Source organism: Mchenga conophoros, linkage group LG23 (assembly GCF_057382185.1).
Source record: "Mchenga conophoros isolate Kocher_MC1m ecotype Shallow Benthic linkage group LG23, M_conophoros_male_GT1.1, whole genome shotgun sequence".
In the NCBI taxonomy this organism is placed as follows: Eukaryota; Metazoa; Chordata; class Actinopteri; order Cichliformes; family Cichlidae; genus Mchenga; species Mchenga conophoros.
The window spans coordinates 11,182,087-11,199,476 of NC_140547.1; the positions used below are offsets into that span (position 1 = coordinate 11,182,087).

The 17,390-nt window shown below is 42.9% G+C and overlaps 1 protein-coding gene across 2 annotated transcripts; it reads right to left on the minus strand.

Annotated features, from left to right (window-relative positions):
* Positions 1–45: 45 nt before the first annotated feature.
* On the minus strand, positions 46–16,256 carry sh3gl1b (SH3-domain GRB2-like 1b). Of its 2 annotated transcripts, XM_085263612.1 has the most exons (10): positions 15,870–16,256; positions 8,491–8,559; positions 6,270–6,342; positions 6,042–6,185; positions 5,712–5,845; positions 5,359–5,517; positions 4,627–4,730; positions 4,393–4,526; positions 3,854–3,889; positions 46–2,453 (listed from the first exon to the last, which is right to left on the minus strand). In XM_085263612.1, exons 1-10 carry the CDS (start codon positions 15,912–15,914, stop codon positions 2,260–2,262), a joined length of 1,092 nt encoding a protein of 363 aa, XP_085119738.1. In that variant the 5' UTR covers positions 15,915–16,256; the 3' UTR covers positions 46–2,259. The 2 variants fall into 2 exon arrangements, with proteins under 2 accessions (XP_085119738.1, XP_085119739.1); XM_085263613.1 differs by lacking the exon at positions 3,854–3,889 and having other exon boundaries at positions 15,870–16,252.
* Positions 16,257–17,390: the final 1,134 nt, after the last annotated feature.

Below are 17,390 nucleotides of genomic sequence, written 5' to 3' on the forward strand. Positions count from 1 at the left end.
TCCAACATTAAAGCCATAATTTGACACCTCACTACAAACAACGGCTTCATTTAAAACTGTATTTATTTATTTATTTTAAGAACAGGGAAATGAGGGGACAGGACAGAAGCATGTACAAATACTGTGATAATACAAGACACAATATTGTCGTTAAATTCTGTATTCATACCAAAAGTAAAAAGCAACTTAAATCTAAGATATACACGTACTAGGTGTAATATAGGACTACATGCAGAGATTAATTTAAAGGTTTTTAGGTCTTGTATATATAAAAAAAAATAATACTATAGAGAGTCAGAAGGATTTAACAGTGAAAAGAGCATTTAAGACCGATGAAACAAAGATGCAACCCTTTACGATGAGTGATCGGTGAGAAATGTTGAAACGGGATTAAAATCTCTGAGAAAGAGAGACAGTTTCCTTTGGTGGCCTGCTGACAAATGTCACATCAAGATATCCAGGAAACTGCATGTAGTGTCATCAAAATGTGCAGAAATATGCACAAGTGCATGTCCCCTTTACACGGGAAGGTGACGACGATGAGAAAACGCAGTAAGACATTGTGACCATCGTAAGTCGTTAGGTTTTGGTTGCTGTGTAAGCTGGGATACTCCCCCTCTCTTTTCCAAAGGCACTAAAACAAAGACTTGGCTCTGATAACAGTGAGACCCAGACAGCACACCTCTGCTCACATTCACCCCGAACCTCATGTGAGCGTCCAAGTGCAGAAGGGTCAAAGATGTAAACAGGTTAGACAGGAGTTGGTGTTTGGCAGCATGGAGTGATGGACCAAAAGGAAGAAACTGCACAGTGTATTCAACATTCAGCATCTGAAATCAGACGCACTGAAGAGAAAGGTTTGCTAACAAAGGTTCTCCAAAATAATCCAAACGGACAACCGCTTACATGCACATTTCCCTCAATAGTTCCCTTTTACTTCCACGTTGTTCCCTCAGACTGTACAGGGTGTATTGGATTAGACTCCACCCACAGGTGTGCACCGAGGCCAAATCCAGAACAAGAAGCCAGCCTTGTCTACACAGTCTGCCTCCATCCGCCCTAAACACACTAACCAATCACGTGAATCAGAGCCCGTGAGGCGTCAGAAAGACGGGCACGAGGACGTTTCTGAGCTAAGACGACGTTGGCGTGACAGAGAGATGGACGCTGCCAGCAGCGTTGTCTCTGCGTGTAGCCGACGGGTGTCTAAAGTGGGCCGAAAGGCTGAGAAAAGGTTAACATACTTAACAAACAGGCCAGAAATGTTATAAAGTATGGCTGTTGTACAGAATCATTAAACAAACAGGCACGCCGAGCGATATGTTTCTATTGCATTTTATAAAGTCTCCTGCATCATCTCCTCAGCAGAACACACCGCTCTGCTCTTCCACACATCGGACACGCGCAACCTTCGGGTCTGTGTGACGCCGGAGATGTCCGTCACACACATCAATCTCATTTGAGGACAAAGGTGCAGTTGCAACATCCTCTCACACGTTACCAGCTGAACTTTACTAAGATACCAAAGTCAGCTGAGTGGACACCGATCAAAGACTAGAACGGAGTAAGCGTGAGTGCTGCTGCACAGCCTGACAGGGATAAAACAAACAGGTCGTTACGCAACAGGGGAAACCTGAAAATGTTCAAAATCTGAGAAGAATTTGGCTCAAGTTTATCATTAAAATATCAAAGCAGTATTTTTTTTTAATACAGCTAGTTGTGTGTGGTTCCATCTCAGTTTACTAATTCTCAGTCATGCCAGCAGGTGGCATCACCAGGCACAAACCAGTCCACAGCTGAAGTGAAAACCAGCAGTTTTCACTTTGAAATGAGGAAAATGTTCAGCCAAGTTACGCATGACCCCCACCCCATCCCTCTTAATCTGGTGACCAACCTGAGTTTTAAACAGACTGAAAATACAAGAAAACGATATGAAAGAGTCACCCCGACCGCTCCAATTACCCACATTAATTTTTTCTACATTATTAATTTGTTGTTAGAAATCCTTACAAATTGTTTCATCAGTTAGTCCTCGATACGCTTCTTGCTGTTGGACAACTCCATGTGAAACGCTGATATTCTGGTCGGGTAGTTCTTCGGGACTCCAGGTGACCAAAAAGTGCTCTGTGATGATGACGTTGGAGCCGAAGGTGAAAAATGAAACCTCTGCGGACCATCCCTCCACTTCGCTCTCTTCTCATTCTACCTTCTCTCCCCTCCTCCTTTACATCAGTCTCCTCCTAGCTCCCTCTCTTTGCATTAGTGTGGCAACGGCACGAGGACCTCGACGTAGTTCAGGGGGAAGAATCCCGACTGGCCGTTCAGCGTGCCCTCGTACCAGTTCTCGTCGATCTGATTGGTCAGGGTGATGACGTCGCCCTCACGGAAGCCCAGCTCTCCGTCGTTCTCGGGCTCAAAGTCATACAGCGCCTTGCAGCTCGGCTGTTCCGGGGCTGAAAACGACCAGTAAACAGAGCAGAGATGAGGAAGACGGCAGGATATTTGAAAAGGTTAAAGGTCACAGACTGTCAGTTCCAGGAAAAGCAAGTCACATCAAACATCAGTATAACATTAGGAAACGGTGCTCACGAGACGTTCTGAACAGACTAAAGCATAAAGAACTTCCTCTGACAGCAGCTTTCCAAGACCAGATCCTCCCTCTCGCTCTCTGTGACCTCACTGAGATCAGCAGCAGAGAGGAGGCTCCATGCACAGACAAACTGGGCTTTTTCTCTGCCACACAATTTTCTCATTGTATCTGGCTCAACCCGCAGACTGCTGGGACGGCTAGAGATGGGAAAAGATTTGGTCAGCCATTCTCTGGTCTTCATCTGTTTACAAGAGCAGCAACACAAACTATAAATGGAAAAGGACCAACTGCTTCTTATATTTACAACCCAAAACACAGGTGCTGATATCTAGAGAATCAGATCAGATGAACTCTCCTTCACCGTCATACTTTTTTCTTTTTGTGATTCAAGCATGAAATTCTTTCACAACTATCTGAGCTCACGTGTTTACAGTAAAGCGTTCACACACGGACACACAGATGATAAATGATGCTCGCTGCACTGTGCAAAACAATGATGAATGGAAAAAAAACAAAGAGTAAATGAAGACAAATGTCAAAAAAAAAGTTGCAAAAAAAAATATCTAACACTGAACACACTGCTGAGACTCTAAAACTGTGCCGAACACGGCTGATTTAGTACCGATTCACAAATGAAAACAATCCTTCATTCAATCAGATGTGTTGTCCTGTAATGTTAACTGGTTAAGTTACATGGGGACAGACATTATTATTTATTAAAAAGGTCACACATAAACAGTCAAAGCCACACCCACAGGCCTTTTCAGGGCCACAACAAACCCTGTCAGTTATTTGTGTTTTATGCTTCCATGACATGCAAATTAAAACATGGAAACAGGACGCTTCGCTGTGCACAAATTAAATATCACATACAACGAACGAGGGCCAACATAACTATAGTTTTACAAACCAGTTATGATGTAGTTTTTCCATGCAGAGACCAAAGTGTCTGTATCTGGGTTACATGTTTGAAGGTTTACGTGTACTCGTGCTTCTGTGTTCACCTCTAAAACCTAACTGAAATGTCATTACAATACAGATACAGCAAAAAAAAAAAAAAACATTTGCAGGTTCAGGAAGTCAGTCATTTTAAACAAAACCACATACTCGCTGCAGTTTTATGCATAAACCACTATCTGTTAAACCAATGAAAAGCAGCTTTTGGTCCACTTCCTACATTTCACCCCAGAAGTGAGCGCAAACGCACACACACCAGCTTAAAACAATTGAGAAACAGCACCACACACATAACCGGTGACTCACACAATCCTTGTGGCCTGGTCAAGTGAAAAGTCGCCTCTGATGATGTCACAAGGAAGAGGAACAAGGTCGGTTGGAGAAAGGCCGGAAAGATGACACACACACAGACACACACACACACACACACACCAACTCAGTGCCATCATTTTTTAAAAAACCTCACTCACACAGCAGACAAACGGAGATGCTCACTGGACTCAGTGGCGCTTGTTTGTTGAGCAATCCTGTTGGCAATGCCAAGAACTTTCAGTTGACTTTGTGTCAGATTTGTAAGGACTGAAGTTTATTCGGGCACACTGCTTCGGTTTAGCCCATCTGCTGTGTCGGCACAAACAGATGCAGGGTTAGCTGTTAAAATTCTGCCAGGGCGGCTCATTTTTGGTGCTTTAATGCAGCTTTGTAGCTGGAAGCATGAACACAAAACAATAGACAGTACTGCTTTTTCTTTTGCCAAGATGCCATCTTTTGTTACTCTGTTCACTGTAACATGGCAACTTGTTCACACTGAACCTTTTTTTAAGTCCTCTTAAAAGGTTTCTTACCCGAGATGCGTGACGGGGGAGGAGCCATGGGGGTCGAGTAGCCTCCATTTGAATGGTTGTTGTCTCCAAAGTCAAACACGGGTTTGGGTTTGGGTGTGTATTCACGTCTTGTTCGAGACTGAGCTTCATTCATCCTGTTCAAAAACATGAACAAATGCATCTTCCACAGCACGTTGAAAGACATACGCAGAAACCTGCACAGCTGCGCTAAATCATCGGGTTTCATTACTGCACCTGTCTCCGAGTTTGCCTGAAAGCTCCTCCAACACCTGCACGGCCTGTCTGTGGTACTGCAGCTGGGACTCCACCAGAGACGACAGCTGGCTCACCTGCTCGATCTACACACACGGAGTTCATCTTTGAGTTTCACCTCTTTTGTTTATTATGAACTGATTTTTACTGTGAAACAATTCAACTTTCCACCAACTGCTAGTTTCCAACGTCCAAAATTACAGACGCACGCCACAGATCGGAGGACACCAGAGAAATAACAAGGAAATATGAAACTGGCAGACTTCATCCCAAGTAGCCTACTCATCCCCGTCGACCAGCCTTCATTACTAAAATGAATCCTTATCTTGCAGTGATGCATTATTAGTTTGATTATTATGAATAAGAAGTACTGAACCATAAAGGGATCAAAGGTCGTGACTGATAAACTGCAGGCGTTAGCAGGCTGTCTTCAGTGTTGCGCTGAATGGCTGTGCTTTATCAGTTTTTACAGGTCCAGCTACTGGAACGCGTGTTTGTTCTGTGGGTGGGTTGTATTTGACCAGGTCACGGAGCACTACAGTTTTGTATAATACAGTAATATCAGCATCAGATCTAAAGAACCACCAGGCTGAAAATGTCCACAGTTATATTTTTGAAACATGTCTCTATTAGAGACAGAAATAAGTGGATTCAGGAACAGGATTAAGGATCAGGCTTAAGCTCACGTGCCAAACACGTTTAATAAATCCTTACGTCAGTCTCCAGCAGGTTGTACATGCTCATCTCAGCCACTTCCTTTGACTCGTGAAACTTCTCCAGAGCCTGTCGAACCTCTTCGTCTGGGATCTTTCCCTGACGCTTTTTCTTGTAGTCGTAGTCCAGGCGACGCCCTTCCAGTTTCTTCAGATAGTGCTGCAGAAAATGTACTGTTTAGCTATGAAACTGGCCCCACTGACTTTTGTCATTTAAAATGCTAACGTTAGCAGTCAGGAGTTTCAGATGGACGCTTTAGGTATTTCATTGAATATTTTACAGAAACAGCAATCGTGCTGCTTCTTCAAACTTGAAGAAGATATTTAATAAAAGACATTTCCAGTGTATGATACCTGGATTTCTCTCAGGTCCTTGTCACAAAGCCCTTGCAGTGGATCAATAAAGTTCTGTTTGACATCAATGTCTAGAGAGTCTTTGACTTCAGCCAGCCTCTTCATGGCCTCTCCTACATCGACCAGAGCGCCACCTTAACCACACACAGAGACATTGAAAGCGGAGATGTGACTTTAGAGCCGAAGCGTTTCAGCACACTCTGGGTAAGCTTAAATTTATCACACCCAAAAGCACCACAACCACACACATCAAAACCACTAATGACTCACAGAAGTGCTATTCTGACATGAAAATATGACAGTAAACCAGAATACAGACACACATCTTACCAAAGTTAGTGTCCTCTCCAAGCTCCCGCCCGTACTTGGCCATGCACTCTCCCAGCAGCCCTTCAGCCTGAGGATAGCCCGGGTTGTTCACCTGACCGCGAATCTTGGACATGGTGTTCAGCATGGACAGTTTGGCTCGCGATGCTGTGAAAATAAAGGAAATGGAGGTGAAACTAACCAGAGTTTAAATAATCTAAGCAGCTGCAGGGAAACCGGTCTTCTCCTCACCTGGGTTGGGCTGAAGGTACTCTGATGTTTTGGAGATCACCTCTACCACTGCTTTACTGGTCACGTCCACTTTCTGCAGAAACACACACTCTCGTCATACATTTGCATCAGAGCCCCAGGTCAGAGAACTTAAACAGCACAGAGAGAAAGAGTAGGTGTGCTAATTTGTTCGTGTTTTCAAACAGACTTTTGTCACAGTAACAAGATAAATATTATAAGTTTGCATAAATCCAATATACGGCCGACTGGAAAGCCTGGATAAGACACCAAGCTGCCCAGGGCAGATCCAAACCGCTCAGCCGTGTGTAGTCCATCCAGCACGCATCTATCAGTTCACTGTGACACCTAACGTAGCACGCAGGAAGCTAACATTAAAGCCAAACAACTTTGGAAGTACAGTACCGTGGAAATGTATTTGGCCCTTCCTTTATTACCTTGGTTTTTCCACGTTTGTCACACTTACAAATGCAGTTTTTAAAGGATAATTTAATTTATTAAGAGAAAAAGGTTATGTAAACCTACCTGTCCTTTGTGCAAAAGTAACAGCCCCTAAACCTGATAACTGGCTATTCCACCACCAGGCATTTGTGATGCCTTCAGTGCGTCTTTCACGTCACTGTGGAGGAACTTTAGCCCACTCTTCTTTGCAGAAATGCTTTAATTCAGACACATTGGAGGGTTTTCCAGCATGAACGCCTGTTTAAGGTCCCGCTGAAGCAGTACAGTCTGATTTAAGTCCAGACTTTGACTCGGACACTCCAAAACATTTATTTAGCCTTTCTGAGCCAATCAGAGGTGGACTTGTCATGGTCCTGCTGCCCGAGTTGTTCTAGTTCTTCTGTGACCTCCTGGGTGAATTTTGGTAGGCCGGTCACTCCTGTGAAGGTTCAGCACCTTTCCCAGTTTCTCCATGTGTGAATAATGGATCTCTCTGGTTCACTGGAGTCCCAGAGCCTCAGAAATGTCTCTAAACTTTTCCAGACTGATGGATGTCAGTGACTTTGTTTCTCGGCTGTTTCTTTAGATCCTTTAGCCTGACTTCACTTTGTCAGACAGCTTCTATTGAAGTGATTCAACAGGTCCGACAGTGATCAGGCCTGGGTGTGGCAGTGAAATTAAATTTAGAATTGAGAAATGTGGTTAACAAAGTTAATTTATGATTTTTATTCCCACGTGTTCTGGATGTTTTTTTCCCCTTAACCATTTAAAAACATTACTAGCCCTGCAACGGGCACATTTTATAAGCCCTCTTTAGATAACCTTAAATAACGTAACTCAGTTACAGTTTGTGCTCCAGACAAAATTCAAACAGTTTCAGAAAAATTTTTATTATTTTGTAATTTTACAGCCAAAATTACTGAATAAGTCCAGGCGACCTGTATGAGAAAGGGAAATAATCATCTAAAAACTGCATTTTGTATTTACTCAAGTTATTTTTGTCTAATATTAAAATTAGTTTGATGATCTGAAACATGTCAGTGGGATAAATATGCAAAAAAGAGAAAAAGAAATTCACTCCAGCTACAGCAACAACCTTCACTGTGTGTTCATGTCACGCTAGTTTAAAACACTCACAGGAAAACTGTGTTTAAAGGTCATGCATAAAAGAATGACTCCCAGGCTCTTCCACAGTTACACTTTATTAATTTAGCACTGGTATGAGATGGGTTTGTCAGATACTGCAAGTAAAGGTATCTCAGAACTGGAAAAAGTTTGATCGGTATATTATATTGTACTGAGATGCATCTACACATGCTGCTCTATGCACTTTCCACTGGATTTATTCATGATGAAAGTTTTGCCCTGAAACATTTCAGATAAAGGTTAAAAAACATTCCCAAAGAGACGTCTTTCACTTGTTTTGTCTGCACAACAGTTTGAAACCCAAGGACATCAGAAAACCTGGGAAGCTTCCACCAGTGACATTTCTTTGCCATTTGTGCCTAAAGTGGGTCCAAATGGTATTTTTCAGCGCCGGTTCTCAATCAGGATCCGTTTATAAGGATTTACTTTTACTTTTTCTTTTTTCTGAGATGTGTGCAACATATAGCAGATAAACTGTTGACCCTGTATGATAGGATCACATAACGCTTTCCATGGGATGTAAATTCAAGTCAAACAAAAATAACACAATAATGCTGCCTGTGTACTCGGTGAAACCACACAGGCCTTCAGCTTCAGCATGTTTCTCTGTTAGACTACACAAGGATGGCTCTCTTACCCGTTCCAAGTCTCTGAAGTCATCATCTAGTTTGGTTCCTTCTGCACCTCCAACTTTCTCACTCACCATCTAGAGGGAGGAAGGGAGGGAGAGGATTGAGAAAACAAGAGCGCAAATTCATTAATGTTGCTCATGAGGTTTTCATTTGAGAAGATAAACAAGCTGAAGCACATCTTTAATTTATCACTGCCTGCTCTGTGATCATACACCCAGGAAGACGGGTCGGTGCCCGCTAGCATGGCGTGCTATATGCCCGGTCCTAACCTTAACCTCGGGTGACTCAGAACAACAGAGAAGCTTGCAGTAATACCACAGAAATCTCACAAATGCATGAAAAATGCAATGTTATGCTATTTCAAAGTAGATCTTGTTGATGTTGACAGCATGCAACTATCTTAGAGAGCTCACTTGGATTTTTGCCTGTGGCCTCTGATCATGCTAAGAAATGAAGGAACAACGTTACTGTGCAAGTACTGCTGTACATTCTGTTTTCTAATGATCTACATTTCTGAGGAGGCTGAATTCAACGAAAGTGCTAATTCTGTCTCTTTAATGAGTCTGCGCTGGAGCGACTTCAAGATAATAACTCACAGGCTACATGATACCATATTGAAGCTTTTCAAACGAACAGGGAGCAAAACGAGGCCTAATATCACCCGGAAGCCCTGTTGTGCAAAGACGAAAGCCAGCCACAATGACTAATTTGTGCTCTGTTTGTGGTTCTGCTATGATTCCAGTCAACAGCAATAAAACTGTGAGAGCAATAAAACCTGGATGTGAAGAATCTGCTTTGCTCTTGTTTGCTGAAGTTCTGAGGAAAGCTGCAACAAGCTCTCTGTTAATTGTTAAATATTTCACCATGCAGTAATAACAGAGGGAGACATTTATACCGTCTGCACAGTTAATGAAACACAGGAAACATCACAAGCAAAGAATACGTGATTTTAGCTACACATGTATGACCTGGATCTCATTTTCAGCCACCCCCCAACTCAGAGCACCCTTTTAGGGAGTGGATTAAGTACAAAAGGTCAGCAGGATAATTAAGGTAATGAGTCATGAGGCCTTCATAGCCGGCATCCGTGCAGTCTGCTGACATTTCAGAAATATCTTTTAAACCTTTTTGATAAGGTACAGTAGATGATAACGCTAAAGACCCATATGCACACAGTGGATCCAGTCTATGCTATGTATCCATGTATATTATTAAAACAGCCCTCACTCCATTAAAGGCTGATCAGTCAACCCTTTCCCACGGTGATCTACTCAGAGACATACAGTGTTCCTGACCTTAAGCCTCTTTGGCACATGAACTCTGGTCGGGACACTGTCCACAGTGACCCTCCCACATGTAGCACCCAGCGGGAGACAGTCTGCCTCAGCTGGAAACACTCTGGCTGGTTTTAGCGGGGATAAATGGTAAATGGTAAATGGCCTGTATTTATATAGCGCTTTTCTAGTCCCTAAGGACCCCAAAGCGCTTTACATATCCAGTCATCCACCCATTCACACACACATTCACACACTGGTGATGGTAAGCTACATTGTAGCCACAGCCACCCTGGGGCGCACTGACAGAGGCGAGGCTGCCGGACACTGGCGCCACCAGGTGAAGTGTCTTGCCCAAGGACACAACGACCGAGACTGTCCAAGCTGGGGCTCGAACCGGCAACCTTCCGATTACAAGGCGAACTCCCAACTCTTGAGCCACGATCGCCCCGGGGATAGATGAAAAACACTGCACACAGCAACCTGGGGCCCGTTCTTCGTACCTCGCTAAGTAGGTTAGCCGGATTAGATTGTTGACGATTTCGCGTGATCCTGGATCAGTCGGTTCCCCGAAGCTCATCCGGGACTTGCTGTCATAGCAACAGAGCCGTAAGCGTAAACCTGCTCGGGAGCAGGTTTACTTTATGTAAACAGGATTAGATCGCGGCCACGCAGGTATGTCCGCGTCATTCATACGAAAGCAACAGCGATATTCCACCACTGTTTCACCATAAATAAATAACATCAATGTAACTAAAGATAATGCAGCACTTGATCCTTTCATTGATGTCACACAGATACATACAGGTCATTTCCTAAAAAAGGGAAATGTACTATTAACATTCTATTACATGTATGTGATTATTACAGATGTAATTCATATTTCAGAGTAGTAATTGTAAATTACTTCGTGTAATCAAGATGAGAGACCACGGCTATAAAAGCGAAGGTGGATTTGGGAAGCCTGTCGCAGCCATGTCCTGTCCGTATACGCGAGCAACCCATTGTGGAAGGTGCAAGATTGATAAGGAGAGTCCTCAGAATTCAGCGTATATTACGGGATAGACAGGATCCTTTAGCTCAGCGCGACAGTGTGCTCATTGAGAGATATCGATTTTCCCGTGAGGGTATTATTTACATAACCAACTTGTTGACGAGGGGGTGCAGGACCACCACCTGTCTTTTTTTCCTCTGCCCTTTTCTTGGTTGCTGTTATGAACAAACTAACAGAGTATTACAGGCCAGTATTACCTTGCCAAGAGACGAAAAGCAATCTAAGAGATAAATATTACCATTCTGTAGAATACTCCTGTATTCCACTTTTACTTGTTCCCATGTTCTTGTGGGTCCTGTTGTGGCTCTAATGTGAAAGGGGATATAATATAACATATTATAATATAATATAATGCCATATGATATTGGACAATATAGTGTCATATGATAGATCTACCCTACCGCCTACTGGTGTTGGCCAGAGGGGCCGATGGCGCGATATGGCAGCCTGGCTACAACCGTAGCTGCCTCCACCAGTGTGTGAATGTGGGAGTGAATGAATAGTGGTATCGTAAAGCGCTTTGGGTGCCTTGGAAAGCGCTATATGAACCCAATCCATTATTATTAGTATTATTATTAAATTACCTACGAGTTTGATTTGTCAGCAACTTTCTGCCAGCCCTCTCTCCTTGCTTCTGCAGCCTTTGCAGTGTTCCCTTGCGTTTTAATTAAACTCTGAAACTCCTGAAATCCCTCACTCATGAGTTCTTGCTCTGCTGCCGGAAAATACCGAGCACGCCCCTTGGACATTTTCGCCGACCAATCAGCGGGTTGCCGATCAATGTTTCTACTATCGATGCGTAGCCCCTTTTACGACACCCAGTGATGTCACATTACTGCGTCCAGCTGTACTAATCGTCAACAGCAGGCGTGTTCGGGGAACCGGATTAGCGAGCTCACGGTTAGCGCGATGATTTGATCTTGGATGTGTCATTTGATCTTGGATGTAGTAAGCAATGTACGAAGAACAGGCCCCTGCTCTTCCCTAAGCTGGTCATGAAACCATCAGCAGCTGTTTGAAGTCATTTCCTACATGACTCAAAACTGCTGTTTGTAATCTTTATGTGATAACTGGAATCACAGAAACTTCCTCGTGTCCATGACAAACTTTGTCTTTCATCTGTTTCACTGAGGTTATCAGGTTTCAACACACACAGAATAACCACTGCAACACGTCCGCATCTCAGCTGTAGCTCTAACAGCAGTCTGGTATCCTCAGGCTTTACTTCTGTATGCAGAGATCACATGACCAGGGACTCTGAGGTCACAAGTATAGATACAGCCTCAACTCAGGACCTACACAGCACTGCACGGCCCTACTTTAGTAAAGAATTAAATTCATAATGGGGAACTCGGCTATTTTTATTACGTCGCCAAATCTTATTCCTTTGCAGCTCTGTTGGCAACATTGATTGGCCACTAAACAACACCTCAGCTCTTCTCCTGATCCAAGCATCGTCTTTACTGTGAGTGTAACATCATTATTTACATGCACACAAACATAAAGAGAAGAAGCTAAACAGCATCCACAGAAAAACCCTATCACAGCTAGGTTTTGGTATAAACAGCTCACAGTGCTACACAGAGGGATCAGCCTGTGCAACGTATCATGTTCTTCACAATGACTCGGTGTTAGTTATATACCTGCACATTATCACAAGGTTCAAGCTCTTGTTTGGCTTAAGATTACATCAAGATGGCAAATCCCAAAAGTCTGGTTTGCAGTTAAAGAGACAGTTGGTGGAAAAAAGTTATGATTCTCAGGTAGTTGAAACTCAGACACAACGAACTGTTATGGAGTTAAAAGTCAGAAGTCGGATGATGTCTTACGTCATTTTTACTCTAAGTAAAAAGCTTCTAAGGTTTGTGCTTTTAATTATTTTTACATCCTTCTCTATTTAAAATTTAAACTCCAGCTCCCTCCAGGTTATACCTGGTTAATAATTTCACACCTAATGCATACAACAGCCTGCTGGCTCTGCTGGTGGGTAACATGGATAGAATACTCATGGTAACAGGCTTGATCAGGAGCCTATACGTCCTCTAACAGAAGCTAGCTGGCAGATGCACGGCACTCTTCCTTCCTTAAATTAGCTTCCAGTGAATTTCAGATTTTAAACCTTTATCACAATCAGCTGCATATTGGCTAACTGCAAGCAGAAAGAATCCAGGTTCAAGTTCAGACGGAGACAAATCTCTCGAGGCCAGCATCACGAAGGGCATCCGGCGTAAAACTGCCAAATCAAATACAAACAGATCTACTTGCTGTGAAAGAGGGAGCCGCTTTCTTATGTATCAGCTGTATATGAAGCTCTGCATGGCCAGGTTACCGATCTTACTGAGGCCTATTTAAGCAGTGACCGCCTTCAATCATCCAACAAACGTCTTCTGACTTAGAAGTCGCTTATGTGAGACAGTAGCAGCCAGACTCTGCAGCAGCTGCCCTGAAGCCATCAGGCCGTCTGAACCAGCTTTATGTGGCTGCTGAGCACATGATCGTTTGAGGCTATCTTCCTGAAGTTTCACGTACTCATGGATCTTTGTCTTGTCCTGGATAATCATTCTGACACTCTGTCCTCGGCCTCCTGCCTTTTGCTTAGCGTACAGTCTCAGGGTGAAACCCTTCATGCATGATAATACGCTTGATGTCAGTGGCTTCTCTCCTCCTTTGGCCCTGGTCAGGATTCAAACCCCCCGATCTATTGTTCCAAAGACTGTACTGCTGACTAAAGCAGCAAATTAAGCCGATGATGAATCAGAGTACTTTATCACACTGGTGTCAAACTTGTACAAAAATCAGAAGCTGCTAAAAGTAGTCTTACTCAGTGATTCCCAACTTAATGCTCAACTCTTATCAAAAATATGATTTCATAATATCATCATCACGAGTCACGTTTATCCAAATCACATTTATGTAATTTTGTACAAAACAAGTCAAATGTGGGAAAAATCCCACCCAATCATCCAAGAACACTCCGGTTTCTTTTTATTTGTAAGCATTAAAGTACGACTATACTTGAAATTTATTTTGGCACAGAATGAAATGATGGCTAAGAGATGAGCCTGCTATCAAAGTGAAGGTATAAGGGAGGCCTTGTCATATACTATGACTTGTCCCGAGTAGCCACCAGCTATCCCACATTTTCAAGTTTTCTCCAGCAAATACAAAGGATGCAAATGGTTGTTTCTGTTACTTCACGTCACAGACATTCGCTATTAAAACAATGGTTTATCTAATGATAATAATTCTTAGGTGGACTAGCTGTAGAAGGGAGTCTTTTCTGTGCCTTTCAGCAGTAAGAACATCATGCACACACAGGCAAAAATAAAGGACGCTGTCTATTTATTTAAACACCAATGCCAGCATCCTTTCACCGGCACACTTTACCAAAAATTGACTCTGAGTGATAAAAAGCAGCTCTGGGATTATACGGCAGATGAAATATCGCTCCTATAAATGGTTTTAATCCCAGATGAAGTCTGCATCAAAATGTAATCTCCTTTCACCAGTAATCTAATCCTTTTCTGAATGCAGCGTCTTAATACCCAGTATCATGAGCTAAAAAGAATAACGTTGGCTGATGTTTCTAAGCCTGCGCTGTGGTCCAACAAAATGTTTTTATAGAAACATTTTTAAGATGACAGATAATAATAAGCACTGCATATCAAGACTTTCTCCTATGACTACTCACTCATAATTCCTCCTAACTGCACACTAGAATCAGCCAAGTTTTGTTTTATTAAACTAACAAAATAAACGATGCAAAAGGTGTCTGATATTTGCCTCTTGTCAACCATTAAATCACGTGAAGGCTGATGTATTCAGAGTTACTCTCACATGAAAGTACTTTGCTTTCTAAGTATCTAAGTATTCATTCAGTACTAAAAACTCGTCCCACCCAGAATTTGTACGAGAACATCCCAGGCTTGAAGATTTTATCTCGTAAAACAAGTACAAGTGAAAGAGAGACGTTAAAAGAGAAAAACAAGCAGATGAGAGGAGCGAGGCACAGATATCATTTCCACAGCCAACTTCCTGCATGCCTCCAGTGTAGAAAATCTGAGCTATGTGACTGTTATTGACTCTCATGGAGTTTTGGCAACAGGAGCAGCTGCAATGCAGTCAAATAAAGGGAAAGCGCACTCTTTCCACCTCATTTCTGGGGTCACTTGCTAACGCACCAATCCACTTAATCTCTTCTCCTGATGATTTTCAGTAGAGTAAGAGCTGCTAACCTCGACACGAAGCTTCTAAATCATCTTATTTTCCCCGTTAAACGCAAACCAACAGGGATCTGTGTCTGTTCCTGACAGGAAGCTGGGGCAGAACCCAAATGTCTTTCCTGCTTAGATCAGCAGGGTAGGAAGAAAAGCGCCTCCAAAAAACCCTCTCAAACCGTCCCCTCCCATCACTGAGAGCTGGCCTAAATTAAAAACATTCACACCGAGGCTCAGACGCCAGAATCATGACTTTTACATTTCTAGTGCGAGTAGGGGCATTTTTATCACAGTGGTATGTAGTGCTGTGTTTTTTACTCCTCTCAGCTGCCCTAAATACCGATCCGAGCCCAGCCTAAAAATCACCGCTGGAAAAGAGACAGCTGTGCTGAAAGCAGACGTTCTGCAGGTTACACCGATGGAGATGAAGTGGTTTCAGTGCATTCTGCAAACTCGGACTGAGTTCCAACACTTTTGTTTTAAGTGAGAGCTCTGACTCACCCGGAGAGTCCCTGCGGCACAGCTAATGTTTACCACAGGATACCGAGTCAGAAGCTACAGAAGACAGACTCCCTGAGAGTCTGTGATACCTGCGGACCATGCAAGCGGTCTTACAGTTAACCTCACATCGGCCAAAGTTAGTTAGTTAGGATGGTTTAATAAAAGTAGACAGACACAAGCTAAGTGTTAAACCCACAGAAACAGTTCACGCTGACACGGACAGTCTGCTGCTGTCACCACAAACTAACACAACAAACTCTTACAAACATTAGCTCACCGCAAACCGTTAGCACATGCTAACGAGGCTAGCCGCTAACGGCAAGAAAAGTTTTGCAAACCTGGCTGGCTTTGTAAAACTGCTTCTTCAAGCCCGCTACAGACATCTTGAAGCCCGTCTTGTCTTCAGCTTCCAACCGAGGTGAAAAAGGTTGCGGTATACGTGAAGTTGGCGATATAGTTTTTCAGAAAATGGGCCAATGCGAAGAGCGTGTCGGGAAAATCATAGGACCGCACAGCCGTCACTCCAAGTCGGGACACGCCAACTGACCACGTCCACGTCGAGAGACTCTTCGCGCTGTCACGGCAGATAACGGGGCCCACGGAGCCACAGACAGCGGGATCAGCACTCTCCGAGCTGAGAAAACCCACAAACGTTGTGACTCAATACTGCCAGCCCGCCTTACACAGAACGCCAAAGCCGCACGGCTCTTTTTTCAAAGAAATAATCAGTTTCCGAGAGTGCGGATGTTTTGTTGGCGAACACTGCCCCCTGCTGGATGGAACAGGAAAACGCAGGCTGCTAGTGCTCTGGTCGGGTGTAATTTGATCACATACACACAATTTTAAGTAAATTCTATATATTTATGTCTAAAAACTACAATTTCCTCGTGGTAGAACCTGAGATTAGGAAATAAACCAGGAGTTTCAAAATGTACTAAAGACGCTCTGAAGAATTTTACATTCAGTGGGATATAAAATATTTATAAAACCAAATGAGGAAAAAATAATGTGTCTGATAAGCAGTAAGTTTACAACGCTACTACCAAATCTCAAAAACATTTATTATTATATTAAATTTAGACAGTGCACTTGTTTATGATTCAAACACAAGTATTTCTGATTTGCTGTACATTTCCATGCTTGTACTGGGATGCATTCTATTCAAGTCAAGTCAGCTTTACTTGTCCAAAGTGCTGAACAGAGGGACAATGTAGTCAAAATAAAAGAAAGAATTAAAATAAATGAGATAAAAAATTATTATTTTTTTTACATCTATACATGCATATATGTGCACATACATATACACACACACAGGACCACACATGGACATGAATACATATATACATATACACATGCATCCATCATCCATCAAAGACAGAATAGACCAGCAGCCGATTTCAAAGTGATCTGAAGCCTGTGAAAACAAGGAGGTTTGATTTAAAGATTTCCAAATAGGAGGCAAGTCTGTTCCAGAGTCTCGGGGGAGCGGCGGCGAAGAAACTGTCACCTTTAGATTTTATTTGGGAGCGTGGGACCAGTAAAATCATCTGACTGGAAGGCCGCAGAGTTCGAGTGGTTAATGCGGGCTAAGAGATCTGAAATGTAACCCGGAGCCAAGCGTTGGAGAGCTTTAAAAACAAATAACAGAACCTTGAAATCGACTCTGTACTTAACTGGCAGCCAATGTAAAGATGCAAGTATCCGAGTAATACTCTCTCTGGTAACCGTCAGGAGCCTTATAGCTGAATTTCGGACAAGTTGCAGGTGGGACACAAGTTTCATTATATAATTTTTCAAGGGGTCTTATATCTGTTTTCACACTTATATGCTTTTCATACAAGTTTCACACAAGACAGATA